The following is a 24,060-nucleotide window of genomic DNA, read 5'->3' as shown; positions in this document are numbered from 1 at the left end:
ACAATCATACCCGAACGCCGAGTACGCTATCTAGTTGAACAGCTTCAGCCATTTGAACGGGGTAGCTTTATGGACCTGCCGAAAACTGGATGGGCGTATCAACAGATTGCTGCACGTGTTTGATAGATCATATCGGCGGTACGTCGCTGCTTACAACACTGGACCGTGGAAGATTTCCACATCTGTAGACCACGTTCTGGACGTCTGTGTAGTTTAAACGCACGTCAAGAGCGACATACTGTGCGAGGAGTGATGGTCACCAATCATGATCCATGGACGAAATCCAAGAACACATTGCACCTATTGCGTCATCAGGAACCATTGGGAACCGTGCACTTGCAGCAGGACTCAGATCAGTGTGGGTTTGGCCTGGCCACCACAAACACAGCGACATCCCCATGCATGCCTACTGCGATGTAGTGAGAGGGTTGTCTTGTGTGTGGAATGAGAGTAGGTTCTGTCCACATGCGAGTGATGGACGTACACTTGTAAGGCGCAGACCAGGTGAGCTGTCAATTCCATAGCGAATTTGCCCACTGCACACACGTCATATTCGAAGCTTCATGTGGAGAGGGTGGGAGCTCACCAGTTGCAGCTTGCGGTCACATTTTGTGTCTTTGTAAAGGTGAAGCATCCGGTGCTAGCTACATTGCACAACCTATTATACCCGTGTTACTGCCATTTCTTCGACAGGAAAGTGTAGTTTTAAGGAGGACAATGCACTTTCATACACGGGTGCTGGACGCAGCGTGCACTTCGTGGTGTTCAACAACTGCCCTGGCCAACAAGACCGCCAAATCTCTAGCCAGCTGAAGACGCATGGGACACGATGAAGCGGGAACATACTCATTCTTCAGCGGTTGCATCAATCATTGCCGAATTGCAACAGAAGATGCACGATGCTTGGGACGATCTACCGCCGGATGTCATACGCCACTTTTACGATCGTTTGAAGCGAGAATATACGCCCTGCGTTGCCGCCAGATGGGAGTTCCTTGTGTACTGATGCTGCTGTTTGGGCAGCCTTTAAAATGACATCTGTGTTCCATCTGATCTTAATTTGTAATCGTGTACGCTTACAATAATGATCTACCTGTCACATTCCTTGTCAATAAAATGACATTGACCTTGTAGGTGATGCATTTTTTTCGCCTGTGTAACACGCAGCGAACTGAAGTTTCTGCCATCCAATATTAAAATGAATTTCCTAGAAGCACATAATTCAACACTCAATGAGAAACGTTCAAGAGGGCTAATTCCAAAACAGCTCAACACCTGCCGTTTCATGGAATAACAGTGATATGTATCAGAAAGAATCTTTGCGTCTGCAGTGTAAGGCACGATACTGAAAATCTCCCTTGAACGCTAGAACTGCCTGCCGCACCGTGACTCGAAAATAGAGCTTTGATCCTGGGCTTTCCGCTGACAATGCTTTCAGCGACAGCAGTGTATTCTGTTTATTTAGTGACACTCCGAACATTACTGTCATATTTCAGACCCCACTCATAGCTTCGATCTGCCAGTACCTCTCTCCTTTTTTCTTTAACTCATCATAAGCTCTCCTTTGTAGCTTGCGCAACTACCATTCCCGCGACACTCATCATAATGAAGGAATGACTTCCTCACAACCTGAAAAGAGACGTCTAGGGATGTAGGCTCTTTAAGGGGCTCCGGAACGCCCTATACTTGCAATGTTATAATAACGCTTATAAATTACATCTTTCCTCACAAAGTATTTGAGGTAGGAAGTTGAACTTTTTACAGATTATTTATTGGAATATGGGCTACAACTTAACACAGGGATTCTACAAAATTTTAGTTCAGTTATTAAAGATGATTTTTTTTTTCAATTGTAATGAAAATTCACAACATTTTTTTGCAATTTTTTATTTATATATTCAAAAATATACAGTGTTTTGGAAAAAGGCTGTGTTAAATTATGCAGAAGGTACCGTGTAACATTTACTGAAAGTTTGAAACAAATATGTTTGGAAGATCCTTAGAAAACATGTAATTAGTATGAGAAAATAAAAGTTTTGGGAATCGAGCGACAAAGATTGGATTAACTTTTTAGTACATTCCAGGTCCATAGGATGGATTATCTTCATCCTCTGCTAACTCCTCCTCCAGCTTCCTCTTGTTCCTCCTCCTGTTTACTCTTGCTTGTATTTCTAGACTCTTTACAGCCCTGTCTGCAGCCCGAAGGCGTTGCTTGTCTAAAGCAAGCATCGCTCGTTGTTGTGTTCGTAGATATTGCTACCATTTTCTTCAGTTGCAGTTACTGCAACACTGTTCCAAAAGGTGGTCATGTATGAACACTTATCACATTTCAGTTGTATTTCACTAGCAAGTCCTACGTGCATTATTATGGAGGGTTCCAGACCAACTTCACTACAATGAATACATCTTACACAGTTTGAAAAAATTACTTTGAGAACCGACATATCAAATATTTCATTCACATCCGATTCGCCCATAAAACATTCATAGTTTTCACTCATTGAACCAAGCTTCTTCTGTGAAGTATTTTCTTTCCCACTTTGACTGCTATGGGCAGGTGTACTTCAGAGGTTAGGTTCACTCACTTGGTTATCGTCTTTATTGTTTACAGTAATAACACATACCTTTGGCTTTCCAACATTTCTCCTTTTCTTAAAAGCCTTCAGAGGATTTCTAATAACTTTACTTTTACTCATTATTATACTTCAACAAAACAGAGACTCAAGAAACAGAATTAATTACGAATATTTTCGAGATAACGACAGAGTAAATAAACATCAAACAATCGACAATCACACCAGCGATATATATTGAACCATCACAGGTTAGCCACAACACATACTTTATCTCACATCACTAAAATGTACCTGATGCACACGGACGTTAATAATAACACCACTTGACAGCAGTTTAACAGCGCCACAGTGGGTCACGCCCATGTAGAACACATTTCAAAAAAAATTTAAAAATAGTTGTAGTCTTCGGAATTGAATAAATTATATATCAATTAAAAGGTAATAGTCTGCAGATTCAGAAAACACAAAAAAGTAAAAATTGAACTTTTCATGATTTTGAGCCTTTCCGGAGCCCCTTAATGCAGTTCAGTCGTTGACTGAAGTTGCGAAGTGAGCCTCAAAGCGTGGCTGGACAGGTCGTTCGGTTATTTCAGAATACAGATTCGAGTTCCTATCTGTCACGCGATGTGTCAGCGGTCTTCTGTGATTGTTATGAAGTTGGAAATTAGTTGACAGCGGCATGACAGCCGCTTGATTCCCCACAGTTTCCTCTCTGGTTGCGCCTTCATCACCACTAGCAGTCGACACCGACACCAACTAAATAATGAGCATCAGATGCGAAAAATAGAGTTTTCCATCAGAGATTCCATGCTCTTTTATGGTGGCAGGGACTCACAGATCTGGGTATAAAATATTTTACATCAAAGATAGGAAACGATGTCTCGAATCTGAAGGTAGGTACAACAACATTCTTAATACGTAATTGTAAGGTAAAAACTTCAGCAACCAAGATCGCCGATTATAGATCTTGAAGACCTGTTTTGCGTTTTCTGAGTTGCTATCATCGGATCTGTAACGTATATAGACTGCACATTACAATCATAATTAGAACAGGTTAGAGTTAATTCGACTTTAAATCATCCTATCTCCAAACCGGAACAGATTATCGGATAAAATAAACATCGCTTCGACGTTATTCATTTATCTACCTTCGTACAAAGTTTGAACGATTCGTACAAGTTTAAAGTATATGAGTGGCGCGCTTTAAAAACTCCAAGAAAAACTTTTTTTCTGTGTTTTTGCACTTGAAATCCGAATAGTGCACAAAAAATGGTGCACTATCTGAGAATTAACTTAAGCCAAGATCAAATCTTTTTCAAAATTAATTAATCGATTCGTAAAATTCGCCTGGGTGCTAGGTTAAAAGATTGCTTAATATATTTAATATAGCCACAGTAAGACATATGCTCGTATTGCTATATTAATTGTCGCTGGTTTCGGCTAAGCCAGAAACTTTGACACCATGTTATTTCCTCAAGTAGGGACCGAGCAACAAGACCCTTCCTATCAGCGGTTGTACGCGCGGCTTTTCAAACGATTAATGGCGACATGTTTTCCACATTATACTTGCGTCATCTGTTATAAGAGTCGAGGAGTATGAAAGGGAAGCATTGGTTGAGATGAGAGTGAGACAAGGTTGAAGCCTATTCCCGATGTTATTCAGTATATATATATTGAACAAGCAGTAAAGGAAAAAAAGAAAAAATTGACATAGGAATTAAAGTTCAGGAAGAAGAAATAAAAAGTTTGAAGTTTGTCGATGACATTGCACTTCTGTCAGAGACAGAAAAGGATTAGGAAGAGCTGTTCAATCGAACGGACGTTGTCTTGAAAGAAGGATATAAGATGAACACTAACAAAAGCAAAACAAGGATAATGGAATGTATCAGGTGATACTAAGGGAATTAGGTTGGGAAACGCGACACTTAAACTACTAGATGAGGTTTGCTATTTGGGCAGCAAAATAACTGATAATGGCCCGAAGTAGAGAGGATATAAAATGTAGATTAATGGCAAGAAAAGCATTTCAGAAGAACAAAAATTAGTTAACATCGAATATAGATTTAAGTGCCATTCAGAAGAGAACGCATTTTTCTGGAGTGTAGCCATGTATGGAAGTGAAACTTGGAGAATAAACAGTTTAGACAAAAAGGAAATAGAAGCCTTCGGAATGTGGTGCTACGGAAGAAGGCTGAAGATTAGACGGGTCGATCAGGTAACTAATGGGGAGGTACTGAATAGAATAGGGGAGACAAGGAATTTGCGGCACAACCTGACCAAAAGAAGGGATCGGTTGAAAGCACACATTCTCAGGCATCAAGGGACCACCAATTCAATACTGGAGGGAGGTGTGGATGGAGACCAAGAGATGAATACCGTAAACAGATTCAGAAAGATGTGGATTGCAGTAGTTATTCTGAGATGAAGAGGTTTGCACAAGAAAGGGTAGCATGGAGAGCTGCATCAAATCAGTCTTCGGACTGAAGACCACAACAACGGATCTCCACTTATTAACGGACTACGTCAATTTGTTTTGTTTCTTTGCATCTTACCTTATAACTATTGTGATTGTATAGGCAATAGGTAGCACAAATGATACACAAAAATTAAATCCTTTTTAATTTTTATAAAGAGGAATCTTGTTATTTCAATATATTCTGGTTTGGATTACTTGTGTCATATAACTACACACCAAAATCTATAGATATATTGCATTTTTCTGTCGACACCTCTGCCGTAACTTCTTCCTTATGCTTTATATGTTATGACTGCGTTTCTGTATGTTTACTTCTACAGTGCCACTTGCTGGTAGTTCATACCATATTTACTTTGACTTGTGATCCTCAGTCTCCTTTCATCTGTTTTGTGAATATGAACTTCAGCAGACGGTGCAATATGCATGATATTTTATGAAAGTCTTTTGTCAGTACTGATTGGCCGATGTATACTTTTTACATGTTCCTGGAATGATGTATCACGACTTGACACGATATTTTGTACATCTAATGCAGGTGTAGTGAGAAGTATTTGCTTAAGGTATGTGATGTGTATCCATTCTGTGAAAAATTTTTATCCTGCATTATTGTATCTCACCTGCGTAGGATTGTAATTTGTGATCTGTATGATTTACAGACACGATGACGGTAACTTAAGTTTACCGAATCCGGTCAACAAAAAGAAAATTAAAGTTAGCGAGCTTGGCTGCTGAATTTTTACCTCTGTATTTCATACAACTCTAGATGGTCCCCACACTTGAATGATTTTTAGCATACGAGATGCGACAGTAAAGTAATGAGACTGATGTGAAAAAAAAATGTTGCTTACCGTTTTAGTCAAGTTCAGTGTTGTCTCCTTCTGAGTAGTTCCTTTCTGATTGCACACACCTTTTCCAGCGCTTTTGCCATTGGTGATAACATTTCTGGAACTCATCTTCTGTGATAGCCTCCAAGACCCTCGTCACAGCTTTTTGGACATATTGTGTTGTTTGAAAATAGTGTCCCTTGACCGCTGTTTTGACACTTGGAAATAGAAAAAGGTCGCACGGAGCGATATCTGGTGAATAAGGTGGCTGTGTTAGTACTGAAATTTGTTTCGAGGTTAAAAATTGCTGTACTGACAGAGCGGTATGGGATGGCGCATTATCGTGATGCAGAATCCAATTGTCAGCAATGTTGGCACGGACACGAAGCACTCTTTCACGAAGTCTTTCTCAAATTTCTTTGTAGTAATATTGGTTGACTGTGTGTCCTGGAGACACCCACTCTTTATGAACAATTCCCTTGGAATCAAAGAAGCACACAAGCATGCATTTCACTTTTGACTTGGACATCTGAGCTTTTTTTAGTCTGGATGATCCCTTTGAGCACCATTGGCGTTTTGTCTCTGGATCGTACTGAAAAAACCAACTTTCATCACCAGTGATAGCACGGCTCAACAATACTGGATTGATTTCCGTTTGCTCTAACAGATCGGCTGCCACATTTTTCCGTGTTTCTCGCTGTTGTGGTGTGAGATTTTTGGGACCATTTTTTGCACAAATCTTTCTCATACCAAGATCTTCGGTTATTATTAGACGAACCGTTTCTCGATTAATGTTCAGTTCTTCTGTAATCATTTTCATGGATAATCTTCGCTCAGATCGTACGAGTTCACGCACCCTGGTCAAGTTGACATCCGTCTGTGAGGTTGATGGCCGTCCACTGCAGTCTTCATCTTCAACATTCGTTCTGCCTTCACTAAACTTTTATGCCAAAGGAAAACTTGAGCTCTCCATAAGCGTTCTGAAGCCTACAGTAAACTGTCGTCGCGTTTTCACCCAATTTAACGCAAGAGCAAATGGCATACCGTTGCGCAGCATTATGCGGTTCCATTTTCGTGACGAGAGAAACGAACATGTGTTAACTTATTACAGCGCTACTCACGACTGAGCAGTTGCATCGATGTGCCGCTTGGACTAGAAGGTAAAAAATATTGTGCCTACGCAAGCCTGCAGGGTTTCCACATCTTGCAAAGAAAATCAGTCTCATTTATTGTCGCAACTCGTATATAAGATTCTTAATATTTTTCATACGAGATTTGATTTGCATGTGTTAATGTCAATACAAGATGTTACAAGGACAAAAGGAAAAATACATATATTCGAATCTTGAAGCATGAAATTTATTTACAAAAGGGGTAGATACATGCATAGAGCGCTTCGCATTACGAAATAAATAAAAGCAGAGCAGTTGAGCATGTGACGAGAGAAAAATCAGTATCCATCGCCGTATCCAGAGCCGTTAGACGTGCTGTCTGCGACGTTTGGTATCACAGCGGCGCACAGGTGACTACGTTCCGATCGACACTGTGACAACTCCCGACGACTTCGGAGGCTCCAGTCCAGGGGGATGAAGACTGCTGGGACGCAGGATACCCAGCGTGTGATGTCCACGGACCACCTGGCGGAGCCTACGGAGTCCTCTGCCGCAGAAGGCGTTGCTGTGCCGTGGGCGGCACGCCTAGTACTTCTTGAGGTACTGGAGCGCGGGGGCGGCGGCCACCACTTTGCCGACGCCGACGCCGACCACCGGCTTGGCGACGGCGACGGCGCCCGTGTCGCGGTGTACGACCGCATTGAAGCCGTTCACCGGGTCAGCCTGGTACTCCACCGTGCGCCTGGAGCCGTCGGGCTCCACCAGCGAGTAGACGCCTGCGGGATGAACGGGGCGTCAGTACTCCATCAATCCACGTGCAGCAAAAACGGGTATAGCAGCTGGGTTTGCGAGTCGTAAGGACAACTTGCTCATAACGGCCATCACATTCAGCCATCATTTCAGGCTCTCTGTATTGAATCACACTGACAACACCGACGTATGTCGTAGGGTGTCCATTTCCCACAGAGATAACCGTGTACGCCTCACACATCAATCACGGCTTTCACAAGTCACTGTCCTTTCCGTTACAGCACAGGGAATGCTTCGATAAAAGATTTTATCAGTGAAACCAACAGGTGAAGCAGCAGGTTTCAGTGTTCAGGGTGGAAATTGGAACGTATCTGATTCTAAGCGAAATGGAGTACGTGACACTCGATAACCCACTCAGTATCCAGCAAATAGTTCTTAATACTTCTCTTCACCGATGGTTCTTGACAGCTAATTGAGACATAAGGCTCTATAGTTGCTTTCTAGCCACCGCGATGTCCACACAAACTTTAAAGTTAGGGGTACTAAAACAAAAACGTTAGCGTATCATGTAGCTCGCGATAATATCACAGTTTATTTCGTATGACATGTATCTAGGATGTAATACATATTCATTATATCATTAGAGGTTCGTTAAATATTGAACGGAGGGATTTCGAAGCAATTCTTAAAGTACATTAAATATTGACGGAAGACACATCTTTGTCAGATTTTCTCTTACGCACTTCTTTAGTCCACAACCGTGTTTCTGTCATTCTGGAAACTCAGCCACTGTATTCGACTCAAAGCAAGTTCACTGTAAGTTGTCATCTTTTATAAGTGACTGCGTGAAAATTCACATTTAAAATGCTGAACATAGTTCGTTCTGCTTCCGCTAGTAGAAAAAGTTCATTTAGTGGTGATGACCTGAATGAAGACTCGCTAAAGCATTGTCTCCCTGAATACTGATTACATTTTGAACTGAAATTAGTGGAAAAAATAAGTATGTTATATGGTCAGATAACCGCTTAAACTTACAAGGGTCTCGAAAATTCATACTGTCGCGCCATAATGAGTGGCTAAAAAAGAAAGTGTATGCTGTACAACACATTGCGCAAGTGTATAATGAAGATTAGAAGAACAATTAGCTAATAAATAATTGTCTACTTAACCAAGATTTCACTATTCAGCATCCAGAAGAGGACAAATAACTGTTTTACGAAATACCACTGTTTTAACAATACCTCGAAGTGTGTACCTTTAGAGACATCAGAGTTCTCTCATTCTCTTTCGACAACAGAAATTATAAACCTCAACTATGACAGAATTGCATCTGATTAAGTTGTAGCACATTATCCTTACAATATTCCAACAGTACAATTATAACTATATATTTTTTAAAATTCTTGCAAAGTTATGCATGTTTTACGTTTTGACGAAAAGTAAAAAACAAAAATAAAGCTTTCAGAATCTCATTGTCAACTCAATCTCATGTGACCGAATTTCTGAATTATACTGCCCACTATGATATACATTCACTATAGGAAAAGACGAATATTCCTTCGAAAATTCCTCATAGATGTCGGAAGGAATTATCACGCTTACGACTCGGATTACCGAGACGTGTACCTTTTACAGTGGAACAGTTTTTTTCAGATCTTATTAATAGAGGAAATAAATTTCCTGTATGAGTCTGCGATCATTATGAATATTTTGTAAACAACGCCGTATACATTGCTAAATAAAATTCTTTATTTATGTTAGGCCGTTTCAGCTACTGCCATCATCTGATATAAAAAACTTACAAGTTGCAAAACAAGCTCCAGTGTCAGTATTAAAAGCTATATATATACTAATAGGACCGTCAACTAACAATTCAGTCGACGCCACGATTAGAGATAGGTTTTAACAATGACCCATTTTTGGTATCAAATGATGGCGAGTAATATAAATAAAGAAATGTATTAAGCGATCCAGCGGCTTCATTTGACAAAGCGTTGTAGGTCTATAGCAAGGTGACTTGATAAGTGATTCTGCCCGACTGATATTAGCGCGTGGCACATGACTGAGACGATAAATTTCAAGCTACGACGGCTGTGAGGGGACATTTCGATTAGCCTGAGTAAGGCAGTCAAGAGTTTCTTGTTCAAGTGTACGAGTTTCAGGTAAGGTGACTACTACCAGTAGCATTTGGTAAGAGCCTCAGGGCAAACAGTCGTGCAGAGTTATATAAAATTTCAAGTGGAGGGTAATTTCATACCTTCTCCACACTCCACCGGTGGCAACCTGCTCACGCCTTCGTCATGGAGAAGGTTATACCTTAGTGTGAAGAAAGCAGGAGCTGATCCTCACCTTGAACGACGTCACCGTCGCGGGTCTCCTGCTGGGACTTGGTGTCTCCGGTGATGGCGTCCTGCACGTCGTACGAGAAGCTGTACTGCGGGTGCGGGTCGAAGTCTGCGCTCTCCGCCGCAGCTGCTACAACCTGTTGTGAAACAGCAAACAATCGTCACTACACAATCTTCCCTTGGAAAACTACCAGCCAGTCGTAGCATCTGAACTGATGTGAGACGCAGTCATATCCGAATATGTACGCGGTGACTGAGGTATCACTCGGAGGTTTCAAATACGTGCAGAAAGGAAAACACAATACATTAAAAATCTGTACGTCATTCTATTACAACCTTCCACAGTTTCAGTGAATCATTTCACATGAGTGATGGGACTGTTTTCAACCAAGAACTCAGTCAATTATCTGGTCTGTCCACGCGAACTGATTTCGTCATGTTATTACAGAAGGGACGGTAAGATTTTTTTTCTCTGACCGCTTTCAGATGCTACGCAATTGATTTGTGCTCTTTCGAAAGTAATTACACTCCTGGAAATGTAAAAAAGAACACATTGACACCGGTGTGTCAGACCCACCATACTTGCTCCGGACACTGCGAGAGGGCTGTACAAGCAATGATCACACGCACGGCACAGCGGACACACCAGGAACCGCGGTGTTGGCCGTCGAATGGCGCTAGCTGCGCAGCATTTGTGCACCGCCGCCGTCAGTGTCAGCCAGTTTGCCGTGGCATACGGAGCTCCATCGCAGTCTTTAACACTGGTAGCATGCCGCGACAGCGTGGACGTGAACCGTATGTGCAGTTGACGGACTTTGAGCGAGGGCGTTTAGTGGGCATGCGGGAGGCCGGGTGGACGTACCGCCGAATTGCTCAACACGTGGGGCGTGAGGTCTCCACAGTACATCGATGTTGTCGCCAGTGGTCGGCGGAAGGTGCACGTGCCCGTCGACCTGGGACCGGACCGCAGCGACGCACGGATGCACGCCAAGGCCGTAGGATCCTACGCAGTGCTGTAGGGGACCGCACCGCCACTTCCCAGCAAATTAGGGACACTGTTGCTCCTGGGGTATCGGCGAGGACCATTCGCAACCGTCTCCATGAAGCTGGGCTATGGTCCCGCACACCGTTAGGCCGTCTTCCGCTCACGCCCCAACATCGTGCAGCCCGCCTCCAGTGGTGTCGCGACAGGCGTGAATGGAGGGACGAATGGAGACGTGTCGTCTTCAGCGATGAGAGTCGCTTCTGCCTTGGTGCCAATGATGGTCGTATGCGTGTTTGGCGCCGTGCAGGTGAGCGCCACAATCAGGACTGCATACGACCGAGGCACACAGGGCCAACACCCGGCATCATGGTGTGGGGAGCGATCTCCTACACTGACCGTACACCACTGGTGATCGTCGAGGGGACACTGAATAGTGCACGGTACATCCAAACCGTCATCGAACCCATCGTTCTACCATTCCTAGACCGGCAAGGGAACTTGCTGTTCCAACAGGACAATGCACGTCCGCATGTATCCCGTGCCACCCAACGTGCTCTAGAAGGTGTAAGTCAACTACCCTGGCCAGCAAGATCTCCGGATCTGTCCCCCATTGAGCATGTTTGGGACTGGATGAAGCGTCGTCTCACGCGGTCTGCACGTCCAGCACGAACGCTGGTCCAACTGAGGCGCCAGGTGGAAATGGCATGGCAAGCCGTTCCACAGGACTACATCCAGCATCTCTACGATCGTCTCCATGGGAGAATAGCAGCCTGCATTGCTGCGAAAGGTGGATATACACTGTACTAGTGCCGACATTGTGCATGCTCTGTTGCCTGTGTCTATGTGCCTGTGGTTCTGTCAGTGTGATCATGTGATGTATCTGACCCCAGGAATGTGTCAATAAAGTTTCGCCTTCCTGGGACAATGAATTCACGGTGTTCTTATTTCAGTTTCCAGGAGTGTATAAAACTCAGTTTAGTATTTATTAAGAATCCGCAAAACCCATATTTTCACGCTTTATCTACACATGTCTGAATGGCGCTCTTAGTATCTATAGATTTGAGGAAGATGCTTTCAAGTGCGAGTGGATTTCTATTCAGTTCTTTGAATCTTGAACAATAAAGAAGAATCAAAACTAAGAGTCAGTTAGGCTAACAATGGGGCTGACCGGATCTCTACTGGTAAAAAAATGTCGTGTGACTAGGGGCTGACGGCCGGAGAGGCTGAGCGGTTCTAGGCGCTACAGTCTGGAACCACGCGACCGCTACGATCGCAGGTTCGAATCCTGCCTCGGGCATGGATGTGTGCGGTGTCCTTAGGTTAGTTAGGTTTAAGTAGTTCTATGTTCTAGGGGACTCATGACCTTAGAAGTTAAGTCCCATAGTGCTTAGAGCCATTTGAACCATTTGACTAGCGCCTCACGTCGGGTAGACCGTTCGCCGGGTGCAAGTCTTTCGATTTGACGCCACTTCGGCGATTTTCGCGTCGATGGGGATTAAATGATGTGAATTAGGACAACACAACACCCAGTCCCTGAGCGCAGAAAATCTCCGACACAGCCGGGAATCGAACCCGGGCCCTTAGGATTGACGTTCTGTCGCACTGATCACTCAGCTATCGGGAACGGACAGCTCTAATTGTGTCCCCTCGAAATAAATGTGGGTCAACTGTTATTTGCATCGCTGTTGTTACCACGCGTACCGTTGGGTCAGCACTACTACAGCTTCGCTCAAAGACGCCGTATCTTGCGTTGCCCTTCTGTTCCTTTCCGAAACACACGACGAGAGCAATACAATTTGTTCTCAGCTGAATTGAAATATCTATTCTCAAAATTTAACACTACAATTAGTCGAAAAAATTGTTTTTTACTCAGCACATTTGTATGATATGGTCGTAAATTGTTGTGTCTGCTCGAAAAAATAAATTAACTTAATTATTTTTGTTGGTTTGCAGGATATGTCTGCACCCCTGGTACACGTTGAAATCCCCGCGGTAGAGTACCGTAGCAAGCCGCTAGAGGTCAGAAAACAAACTGTAATGAGATTTTCGCTCTGCAGCGAAATGTGCGCCGATATGAGACGTCCTGTCAGATTTAAACTGTGCCAGACCGAGACTCGAACTCGGCACCTTTGCCTTTTGCGGACAAGTGCTCTACCATCTGAGCTACCACGACCCGTCCTCACAGCTTCAGTTCTCCTAGAGTGCTTGCCCGCGAAAGGCGAAGGTCTCGAGATCGAATCTCGGTCCGGCACACAGTTTTAATCTGACAGGACGTTTCGAAACAAACTGATGTAGTCAAATGTTGAGTGCAGATGTTCTTGCTGTGGTCTTCAGTCCGAGGATCGGTTTATGGAGCTGTCCATGTTACTGTATCCTGTGCAAGCTTCTTCATCTCTGAATAACCACTGCAACCTACATCCTTCTGAATCTGCTTACTGTTTTCATCTCTTCTTCCTCGACGACTTTTACTTCCACCCTTCCACACACACCTACCTTCAGTATTAGTACCCCAGTTTTGGCGAACCCTTGGTGTCTAGGAATGTGTTCTAGCAACCGAACCCTTCTCCACACTTCTATTCAGTACCTCCTCATTAGTTATGCGATCTACGCATCTGATGTTAAACATTCTTCTCTAGCACCACATTTCCAACTTCCAGTCTCTACTGTTTATCATCCGTGTTTCGCTTAGATACAAGGCTACGTCCCATACAAATAGCTTCACAAAAAACTTCCTGGCACTTAAATGTATATCCGGTACTAACAAATTCCTCTTCTTCAGAATTGCTTTCCTTGCCATTGCCAGTTAACATTTTATATGCTCTCTACTTCGGCCATCATTAGTAATTTTGCTGATCAAATAGCCAAACTCGTCGTCATTTTCAAGTGCTTCATTTCCTAATCTAATTTCCCGAGCATCATATGATTTAATTCGACAACATTCCATCATCGTCGTTTTCTTTTTTGTCGATGTCCTTTCGCGTTCAACTGCTCTTCGAAGATCTTTGCTGTCTCTGACAGAATTACAATGCCATCGGAAAACTTCGAAGATTTTATTTTTTTCTCCCCAAGCCTTAAGTCTTACTCCAAATTTTTCTCCTGTTTTCTTTACTGCTTGCTGAATGTACAGATCGTATAAAAACGAGGATAGAATACAATGCTGTCTCACTCCCTCGTGAACCACTGCTTCGTTTTCATGCCCCTCGACTTCTTTAACTGCCGTCCGGTTTCTGCAGAAATTGTAAGTAGTCTTTTGCTCCCTGTATCTTACACATGCTACCTTCAGAATTTCGAAGAGAGCATTCCAGTCAATACTGTCAAAAGATTTGCTGTATTATTTTCTTTTTGCTCCAATAGCGGATCGCGGCATTACTGTGGCGCCGAAATCTCAGTGTTTATCCAGACTGTAGACTTGTACATGCAAATTGAAAAAATAATAAATGCACAAATTAATTTTTTCTAGGTTATAATTAAAAGTTTATGGCTGCTGCTGGTATATAGTACACAGTTATTTGCTTATCTGATCAACGCACTCAGTGCGTGATGTGCCACTTCTTACTACGTATTCCTGCTATGGTTGGTAGTGTGTGGTACACAATAGAGCAGGACGATATGTGCTGTACCTTTCCAGCCGCAACGACAGGAGCCTTGGCGGCATAGGCGACGGGTGCCGGGGCTGCGTGCGTGGCGTAGGCTATGGGCGCCGCGACGTGCGTGGCGTAGGCGAGAGGCGCGCCGGCGTGCGTCGTGTAGGCCAGGGGCGCGCCGGCGTGCGTGGTGTACGTGATGGGGGCGGCGCCGTGGTAGGCTATGGGGCCCGGGTGGGCGGTGTAGGTGATGGGGCCGGGGTGCGCCGCCAGCGCGACGGGCGCCGCCGCGTGGTACGTCACCGCCGGCGCCACGACGCCAGCGCGCGCCGCGCAAACCAGCGCCGCCAGCAGCGCCGCCAACTGGAACAGAGCGGAACTAGGGTCACCACCAGGCACGACGCTACTCTAGCAACACAAGCGATCAGTTATGTCGAATTGTTTCTTAAACTATTTTATTATGTTGTTCAATTACAACTAAGCTTGGTCTACGTCCTGTGACTGAATTCTCCTGGCGTTTATATGTGTTATAAATATAGTGCAGTTATTTTTCTGTGTGATACCTTAAAATGTACGCGCATCACTGTGTTCAGTTTATTGATTTTTTATTTATTATTTTATTTTCTTCCTGCGTGCAAGAATGTTCTCACAAACACGTCACAAACTGTACGACCTGATGTTTTTTGCACAGCCGTAACTGGGCCTCTAAGTTGACTATACTTATTAGCATAGACTAACCGTTTTCTTTACATCCGTCCGCACTTCATCATCTGGCGTGCTGCTCAAGGGAAAGTAAGCATCAATGGCTTACTGTTGCCAAATGTACTTGGAGGAACTAACCAACCTAAACACATACGACTTAATTATTAGTACGCAAATGACGCAAAATCTGATTTAATTTTGTTCAGTACACCGTCCTAAGTCACTAATAGAAATATCTGTGCACATACAAGTTACATCTCTGTCTCTCTTTCTGTTTCTCTCTCTCTCTCTCTCTCTGTGTGTGTGTGTGTGTGTGTGTGTGTGTGTGTGTGTGTGTGTAAATTTTTATACATGTAAGTCTTGTACACATACGCATTCTGTTCTATGATCGCTATATCCAGAGAGCTTAATATAAAGTAATTAATTATAAAATCAGAGGAGCAGACAGTTGAAGGAAAGAGGAAGATGGGAAAGAATACAGAGTAATGGCGTGAGTTCTTCTGGCCATCAAATGTATGAAAATGAAATGTATATGACTGCTACAGCTCGTGGACAAGAAGGATAAAAGTGGAATAAAGAACGTGTCATTCTAACTGGTTAATGTTTTCGAGGTTTTGTAAGCGATTTACGAGCATATCTGATGTTCGAGCCTTAAATGACGGAAGAATGTGACTTTTACTGAATCATACCGGGCAATTATTGATTACTAAGCCACATTTATGTTGAGATATAGGATTCTAATTGCTTTATGTATCTTTTCTGTTGAATAAAAGTTCGCATCGAAGGATTCAGTCAAACAAAACGAAAAATAGCCGATTTCAAACTGTAAATAGCTGTCCCAGCTTTATGTTTCCTTAACATCTGCTCATTTCAGGAAAGCTGTTTCATTCAAGTCAGTTTGTCGCACTAGAGCGTCAATAACTCTGAAACCGTATATTTACGTTAAAATCAAGACAGGTGCTACACCTCTTAGCAGTGTCAGTGAAGGTAGTGATTGTGGCATCACTCTCCGCCTTCATACGTCACGAAGCAGGAGAGACTTTAGTGCATATATATTTGGACATCAGGGACTAGTGACACTCGAAGCGGGCGAAATAAACTGAACCTCTCAGTCCAGCCAAGACTGAAAGCAGGCCCTGGAAAGCATCTTGGGGCGCCCAGATGTGTCGCTTGTGAGGATTAAACTACCTCTCCAGCAATCGAGGATTCGTAAACAATCCATCTGCGATGTAACTACGAAAACTTGATTGGCTTCAGTATAAAAATATTCTCCTAGTTAGTGTAGATATATTTAAAATGTAAAGTTTGCGATCAACTAGAATGTTTTTATTTGTATTCCGTCCATTTTCAACCTTGTTTTTAAGCTTAAGTATGTTGTACGATAATACTCTGTGTAGGAAGGGTCCCATTAAATTATTCTGCTTTGCAATCCGAGGCCACTTGCAATACGGATCGAAACGTTGGTTGGTAATTTTATACTCTGGTGCAGCCTACAAGTCAGAAGAAACTTATGGAAACTGCTTGTAACCGCCAAATGATACAAACCTACAAATACAGAAAGGAATGCACAACTTAGAGATTCGTGAGTCCAACGTTACCACACTTCGTTTCCTAAATACGAACTACAAAGCTGAGCAGACAGATTTAAATAAAATGTTAAATTGAGAGAATTTTTTTTCGTGATCCGATTTTAGTGAAATAAAGCCTACGTATTACCCCAAGCTGCGCTCAAGTTACCTGTGGAGACCTCATGAAAATTTGTTTGGTAGTTTTGGAGAGAAGTGTGTTCAAACAGACAGAAACGACTGTTTTACAGTTTTATTATTTATAATGAAATAATAAGCAACTAGATGCAAATAAGATATTTAATTTCTTTACCAGTTTCGGACACTTAGTGCCCTTTTTCAGAATGTTAGACCTATCACATTAATGTCCTGTGAAGAAGGGCGCTAAGTGTTCGAAACTGGAAAAGAAATTAAATTTCTTTTATGCAACCGGTTGTTTATTATTTTATTATACATGACTCTATTTGTGAAGATGAATAAAATACAAAGTTTTATTGTTGGTATAGAAGATAGTATACCAAATTCGTGGGAAGGTTAAGGGACATTAGTCATTTGTCAGCTGCTGAAGCCTATGTGGTTGAGTTCTCTCAGCCCAGTCCTGGTACAAATAGGTGCCTTAGGTCCTGATACAAATAGGTTGTTGTTATGTCCCACATTCAAACTGACTAGCTGTAGTCTGCCGATTTCTCCGTTGGCTCTTCAGAGGAGACGTACCGTCCTTTGATCGGACACTTTTGGCCTTCCTTTGAGGTGGTTTATGCGTGTGGAAACAAGATCCACCCCAAGGAAAGTTCACTTAAGACGTCCCACCGTTCTCACCACACGTATGTCTGTTACTGACCTCTCTAATATAGTGTCTAAACTAGCACCGCACCAACCACTTCATTCAGGTGGAATACACATCACACCTTCAATGAAACTACCCCTTTCGATGACTGCCAAGTTTACTTCGAATAAAAAGCTGTTCCAGAATCTTTAGTTCTACTTTGCAATGAAAGTAGCTAGAAGCATTGGCATTCTTCAAGCCACCGAATTTAACTCTACAAATACCATGTGCGAATTGAGCATCCCATAGCAAATTCTGACGCATGATATATTGACCATGTTGAGATACATTAGTTCTTAATACACAATACATATTTCTGTTGCTTAACACAATATTCACAAACTACCCAACGCTTTCCCTTGGGAAATGTAGCCGCCCACGTTCGTCGCAACCCTTCTGACTCGATGTTCAAAGTCTCTCGAGATATACAGCATGGTAAATGGAAGCAACATTCCGGTTTTAGAGACCAGGTTTTCTTCGTATAATCACTAACAACACGGCTCAAAATCTTCTTTCCTGTTTGAAGAAGACAATGCCTTCAGCGAAGTCACCTCGTAAATGCCAACTTGTTACAATCTGTGACTATTTAGTGACCACGTAATCAACCCAATGAAAGTGTTGGAAGTGATATGGAGTAGCCACTATAGCTTAGAAGTTGATTCTATGTATGGAGGAACCTCTCATGTAGAACAATGTGCGTTTAAACACTATAATAAAAACGCCAAACGAGAGCAATCCTTTATACTATGTGACGATACGTGAGGCAGACGTCTCTTGTGCGTGTGCAACCCTGCTTTAATATGGCTCTAATAGAGGTGACGAGTAAGCACCGTTAATGCTTGTTGGATTTCTGAAAGAGAAAAGAAAAATACATCTGTAGTTAATTTTATCTGTCGGCTGTCTTAGATGTTCCAGTGCATTTTACTGTGTAACACTGCCATACAAGTTCTGTCATAGCAACAAAATGCGCTCATTAGTAGGCAGTGAACGTATTGGGTCGGACCAAATACGTTTCGAGTAACACAGTCAAAGCCAGGGCAAAGAATGGTACAAGCCAGATTTAGATGGAATCATACAGCGGACATTAATGTACTTGCCCTGAAGAATGGCGGATTAGCATATAATGGAAACCTGTGTTCCTCGGGCGGTGGGGCGGACGCATATGGCGCATAACTCGCGCATGTCCACCAGGAATTCTGATGTGCTGTAAAAACATCACGGCCAAAAATCACTCAAGGTCGCGTCGTCAAGTCTACATTGTCCTTCCAAAGGTCCTTGCTCCTGGAAGGCTGAACATAACATCTAAGAAATAGCATCCACCGAGGCGATTTTCAGAGCAACTTCTGGGCTGGAAGTATGGTTTTCCTCCAAAATGAACAAAGATAATAAAACTGTTAACCACAGTTTTAGTTCCTCAGCTGTCGTAATATCATCTGACAAAACAAACACATTATTGACGAAAGTTTCTAGATGTGGCACAAATTTTGAATCTTCAGTGGATTGTGCGCTGACACTAAACTTCCTGCCTGATTAAAACTGTTTGCCACACCAACCCTCGAACTCGGCATCTTTGCCCTTCTGGGTAAGTGCTCTACCGACCTTTCCTTTTTCATTTTATCCGTCACTGTTATCATCATCTGGTTTGGATGAAATTTTTATGACTAAGTTCAGCGGTGAATACTCCTCTGTTTCTTCTTAAGTACAGAAGGAGCAAGCCCCTTAGCAGAACACTCTGAGCTACCGTGCCGGTACCGACTGACGTAACCAGACCCCCCCCCCCCCCCCCGTCTCTCCAGTCTCTCATCTCTTGCTTTCCAAACCTTACACACCTTACACAGAAGCTTTCCTAACACACTTGCAGCACTAGTACTCTCGCAACAATAGATATTACGCAGACATGGCTTAGCCAAAGCCTGGGGGATGTTTCAAGGAGTAATCAACTGCAGCAGAGTGTGCGCAGATATGAAAATTACTCGCTATTAAAACTGTGTGCCAGGTAGAGACTCGAACTCAGAACTTTTGTCTTTCGTGGGCACTGCTCTAGCGACTGAGCTCCTCAAGCAGGGCTCAGGACCCTTTCAACTATAATTCCACCAGAACTTCGTCTCCTGATTTCCAAACATCACAGAAGCTCTCCTCCGGAACTTTCAGGACGCACTATGAATGAAAGGATACTGCGGAGTCTTGACTAAGCCACAGCCTGGGGGATGCATCCAGGTCCGCGAAAGGGGAAGGTCCCGAGTTCGAGTCTCAGTTCGGCACGCTAGTTTAATCTGCCAGGAAGTTTCACTTCTAGATGTGTATTTATCTAGTCTCAACGTTACCATGCGACAAGTTATAAGGTAGTATTTATCAAACTCGGAGCGACTTCACTTGGTTTGATTACCAAGTCCAGGAAATTTATATTCAGTTCATTGTTATTGGTTCTACCTGTGGTTCAGAGAACAACTAAAAGGACTGTACAGGGTTTTCGAAATTGAGCTTTCCCACGATTTGAAATGACTAACTAATCTCACTCTTAATATTTTGTGGTTATAGAACAGTGCCAATAGCAAGTTTTCTTGACTTTCATGTAAGGAATTGTTTCTAACTACGGAACTCTCTGGACAATGCTTTTATTAACATACATGACGTCACAGGTCCCACTCTCATAACAAGCTGACAAAAGAGTTAAAGATGAAATTTAACGAAATTGTGCACTGTCCAAAGCAAAGAGTGATGAAGCAACAGTCACTATCCGGAAAATGTTGCAATCTATCTGAAGATCGCCTGCTGTATGTGTTCAAACCGGTCATTTTAAATAAATGACATTTTGGATCGCGACTGTTGCTTCATAAGTAATCTAGTCATATGGGTCCCGATTTCAGTTGTTAACAGCTGATGGTAGGGTCCTAGTGTGGTGCAGATGCCACGAAGCCATGGATCTAGGTTGTCAACAAGGCACTGTGCAAGCTGGTGGTGGCTCCATAATGGTGTGAGCTGTGTTTACATGGAATTGACTGGGTCCTCTGTTCAAACTGAACCGATCGTTGACTGGAAATGGTGGAAATGGTTATGTTCGGCTTCTTACACTACCGGCCTTTAAAATTGCTCGACCAATAAGATGACGTGTTACAGACGCGAAATTTAACCGACAGGAAGAAGATGCTGTGATATGCAAAAGATTAGCTTTCCAGAGCATTCACACAAGGTTGGCGCCGATGGCGACACCTACAATGTGCTGACATGAGGAAAGTTTCCAACCGACTTCTCATACACAAACAGCAGTTGACCGGCGTTGCCTGGTGAAACGTTGTTGTGATGCCTCGTGTAAGGAGGAGAAATGCGTGCCGTCGCGTTTCCGACTTTGATAAAGGTCGGATTGTAGCCTATCGCGTTTGCGGTTTATTGTATCGCGACATTGCTGGTCGCGTTGGTCGAGATCCAATGACTGTTAGCAGAATATGGAATCGGTGGGTTCAGGAGGGTAATACGAAACGCCGTGCTGGATCCCAACGGCCTGGTATCAGTAGCAGTCGAGATGACAGGCATCTTATCCGCGTGGCTGTAACGGATCGTGCAGCGACGTCTCGATCCCTTATCGCAGACAGGAGTGCCTGCGATGGTGTACTCAACGACGAACCTGGGTACACTAATGGCAAAACGTCATTTTTTCGGATGAATCCAGGTTCTGTTTACAACATCATGATGGTCGCATCCGTGTTTGGTGACATCGCGGTGAACGTACATTGGAAGCGTGTATTCGTCATCGCCATACTGGCGAATCACCCGGCGTGATGGTATGGAGTGCCATTGGTTACACGTCTCGGTCACCTCTTGTTCGCATTGACGGCACTTTGAACAGTTGACGTTACATTTCAAATGTGTTACGACCCGTGGCTCTATCCTTCATTCGATCCCTACGAAACCCTACATTTCAGCAGGATAATGCACGACCGCATGTTGCAGGTCCTGTACTGGTCTTTCTGCTTACAGAAAATGTTCGACTGCTGTTCTGGCCAGCATATTCTCCAGATCTCTCACCAACTGAAAACGTCTGGTCAATGGTGGCCGAGCAACTGGCTCGTCAAAATACGCCAGTCATTACTCTTGATTAACTGTGGTATCGTGTTGAAGCTGCATGGGCAGCTGTACCCGTACACGCCATCCTAGCTCTGTTTGACTCAATGCCCAGGCGTATGACGGCCCTTATTACGGCCAGAGGTGGTTGTTCTGGGTACTGATTTCTCAGGATCTATGCACCAAAATTGCGTGAAAATGTAATCACACGTCAGTTCTAGTATAATATATTTGTCCAATGAATACCCGTTTATCATCTGCATTTCTTCTTGGTGTAGCAATTTTAATGGCCAGTAGTGTAGAAACCATTTGCAGCCATTCATGCACTTCATGTTCCCGAACGACCATGGAATTTTTATGGATGACAGTTGCTCGCTATTGGTTTGAGAACATTGTGGACAACTGGAGCGAATGATGTTGCCACGCAGATCGCCCGAGATGAATCCCATCGAACATTTATGGGACATAATCGACAGGTCAGTTCGTGCACAAAATCCTACATTGGCAACACTTTGGCACCCATGGACGGCTATAGAGGCAGGGGGGCTTCCAACGACTTGTTGAGTCGATGCCACGTCGAGTTGCTGCACTACTCCAGGCAATGTGCCCAGCACGATAGTGGGAGGTATCCCATGCTTTTTATCGCCTCACTGTATCAGAATGTGGATGATTCAAGTAGAACTATCAATGGCATATTGTTCACCACATGAGCTCAGCAGCAGACTGATTCTGTGGTTTGTCACTGTGTACAGAACACGACCACTTCTGGTTCACATAATAAATTCTGCATTAACTGTTACATGTGTAATGTGGATGTGCCCTATCTTCGACATTTCTGGGGTGTGATCTTTCAAAAAGATAATGCAAGACCATATGTTGCCCATGCTGTCCTGAGATATCTCGAAACGAGACCTTTTCAACTCTTGTCCTGACCAACACATTGTCCATACACCTCAACCAATGTAAATACCAGGTGATGGGTTGCTGAGAGACTGGCATGCTACCACTCGCCAGACATTGCGATTGCTTCACTTTGATATTGGAATGACATATAAATGTGATCCTCGTTCATCTAAACTCGATTTCAATCTGGGCTACGACCAATGAAAGTACAAGAGGTATCAGCTCTGCAAAGCGAATTTCTCAGCTAGTTGGCTACCAAATCACCTACAGCGCCCTGTACTAGGGTAGTCAGTGCAGCGGATCAGCTACAATACCAAGGTGGTGTGGTGGACAACGCATTTGCTTAGTAAGCCTGAGACTGCTGTTCGAACCGAGCGAGGTGGCGCAGTGGTTAGCACACTGGACTCGCATTCGGGAGGGCGACGGTTCAGTCCCACGTCCGGCCATCCTGATTTAGGTTTTCCGTGATTTCCCTAAATCGCTCCAGGCAAATGCCGGGATGGTTCCTTTGAAACGGCACGGCCGATTTCTTTCCCCGTCCTTCCCTAATCCGATGTCCGATGAGATCGATGACCTCGCTGTTTGGTCTCTTCCCCCCCCCCCCCCCCCCCAACACAACCCAATCCCACTGCTGTTCGAGTCCTGGTCTTGGCACAAACGTTAACTCATTACTTCGGCTTTTATCCTTTTCGAAGATAAAGTTGAGCCTCAGTATATCTCCAGGAACATATAATTACATCAGATCTACAGATTTAATCATGTACTCTTCCAACTGTAGTGCAGCACACACCATTTTCTGCCCGTGAGCAATGTAGATGAACATACCGATGTCCCAATGGTGTTAGTGTGAGAGGCCGTTTGTAGTTCTGCTGTTTCACAGCGCCGGACTCACCTTGAGGAGCATCATGGCGAGTGTGGATGTGGAGGTGATCACCGAGGTGTGACGAACTGCAGTATCACCGGCAGCCCGCCGGGGCCTTATATACTTAGCACGGGGAGCAACCGGGGCAGACGCCACGCCTCGGCGCTGCCGCGCGCTCGCATCATCAGTTGCTCAACGGGCAGAAAGAAAGCGAGCAGGCTAGAGGGCCGGGCCGGGGCGAGCCCCGGGCGTGGCGGCGCGGCGATTGTCCCGGCAAGGTCGCGGCCCCTCCGTGGGCGAAGCGCCCGTCGCAGGTTCTCGCAACAGCAGCGGCGTCCTCCGAGACAGCGCGCCGCGGCCTGGCCACCGGCGGGGGTTATTTCACCGTACAGTAGGTACGATGCCGCACTGACTTAGTTGGCGAGACTGTTCATTCCATTTACATACCGCCAAGCAACCAAAGCATCTACCAATCTAGGAATCAGCATGAG

General features: G+C 43.9%; 1 protein-coding gene across 1 annotated transcript; it reads right to left on the bottom strand.

The window, feature by feature from the left end:
* Positions 1–7,213: 7,213 nt before the first annotated feature.
* On the bottom strand, positions 7,214–23,614 carry LOC124545843 (larval cuticle protein A2B-like). The gene is made up of 5 exons (XM_047124801.1): positions 23,600–23,614; positions 20,373–20,403; positions 14,689–14,945; positions 10,088–10,220; positions 7,214–7,764 (listed from the first exon to the last, which is right to left on the bottom strand). The coding sequence occupies exons 1-5, from the start codon at positions 23,612–23,614 to the stop codon at positions 7,574–7,576; spliced, it is 627 nt and encodes a 208-aa protein (XP_046980757.1). The 3' UTR covers positions 7,214–7,573.
* Between the last annotated feature and the right edge of the window lie 446 nt (positions 23,615–24,060).

Source organism: Schistocerca americana, chromosome 8, assembly GCF_021461395.2.
Source record: "Schistocerca americana isolate TAMUIC-IGC-003095 chromosome 8, iqSchAmer2.1, whole genome shotgun sequence".
NCBI classification, from domain to species: domain Eukaryota; kingdom Metazoa; phylum Arthropoda; class Insecta; order Orthoptera; family Acrididae; genus Schistocerca; species Schistocerca americana.
The sequence above is the reverse complement of the archived record's forward strand: the minus strand, read 5'-3'. Positions and strand labels throughout refer to the sequence as shown.

Coding starts and splice junctions, on each gene's coding strand:
- LOC124545843 (XM_047124801.1), bottom strand. Junction 14,946..20,372: donor AGTGGGACCTGTGACGTCAT/GTATGTTAATAA, acceptor CGGTGACGTACC/ACGCGGCGGCGCCCGTCGCG. Junction 10,221..14,688: donor CTGTCGTTGCGGCTGGAAAG/GTACAGCACATA, acceptor GTTTCACAACAG/GTTGTAGCAGCTGCGGCGGA.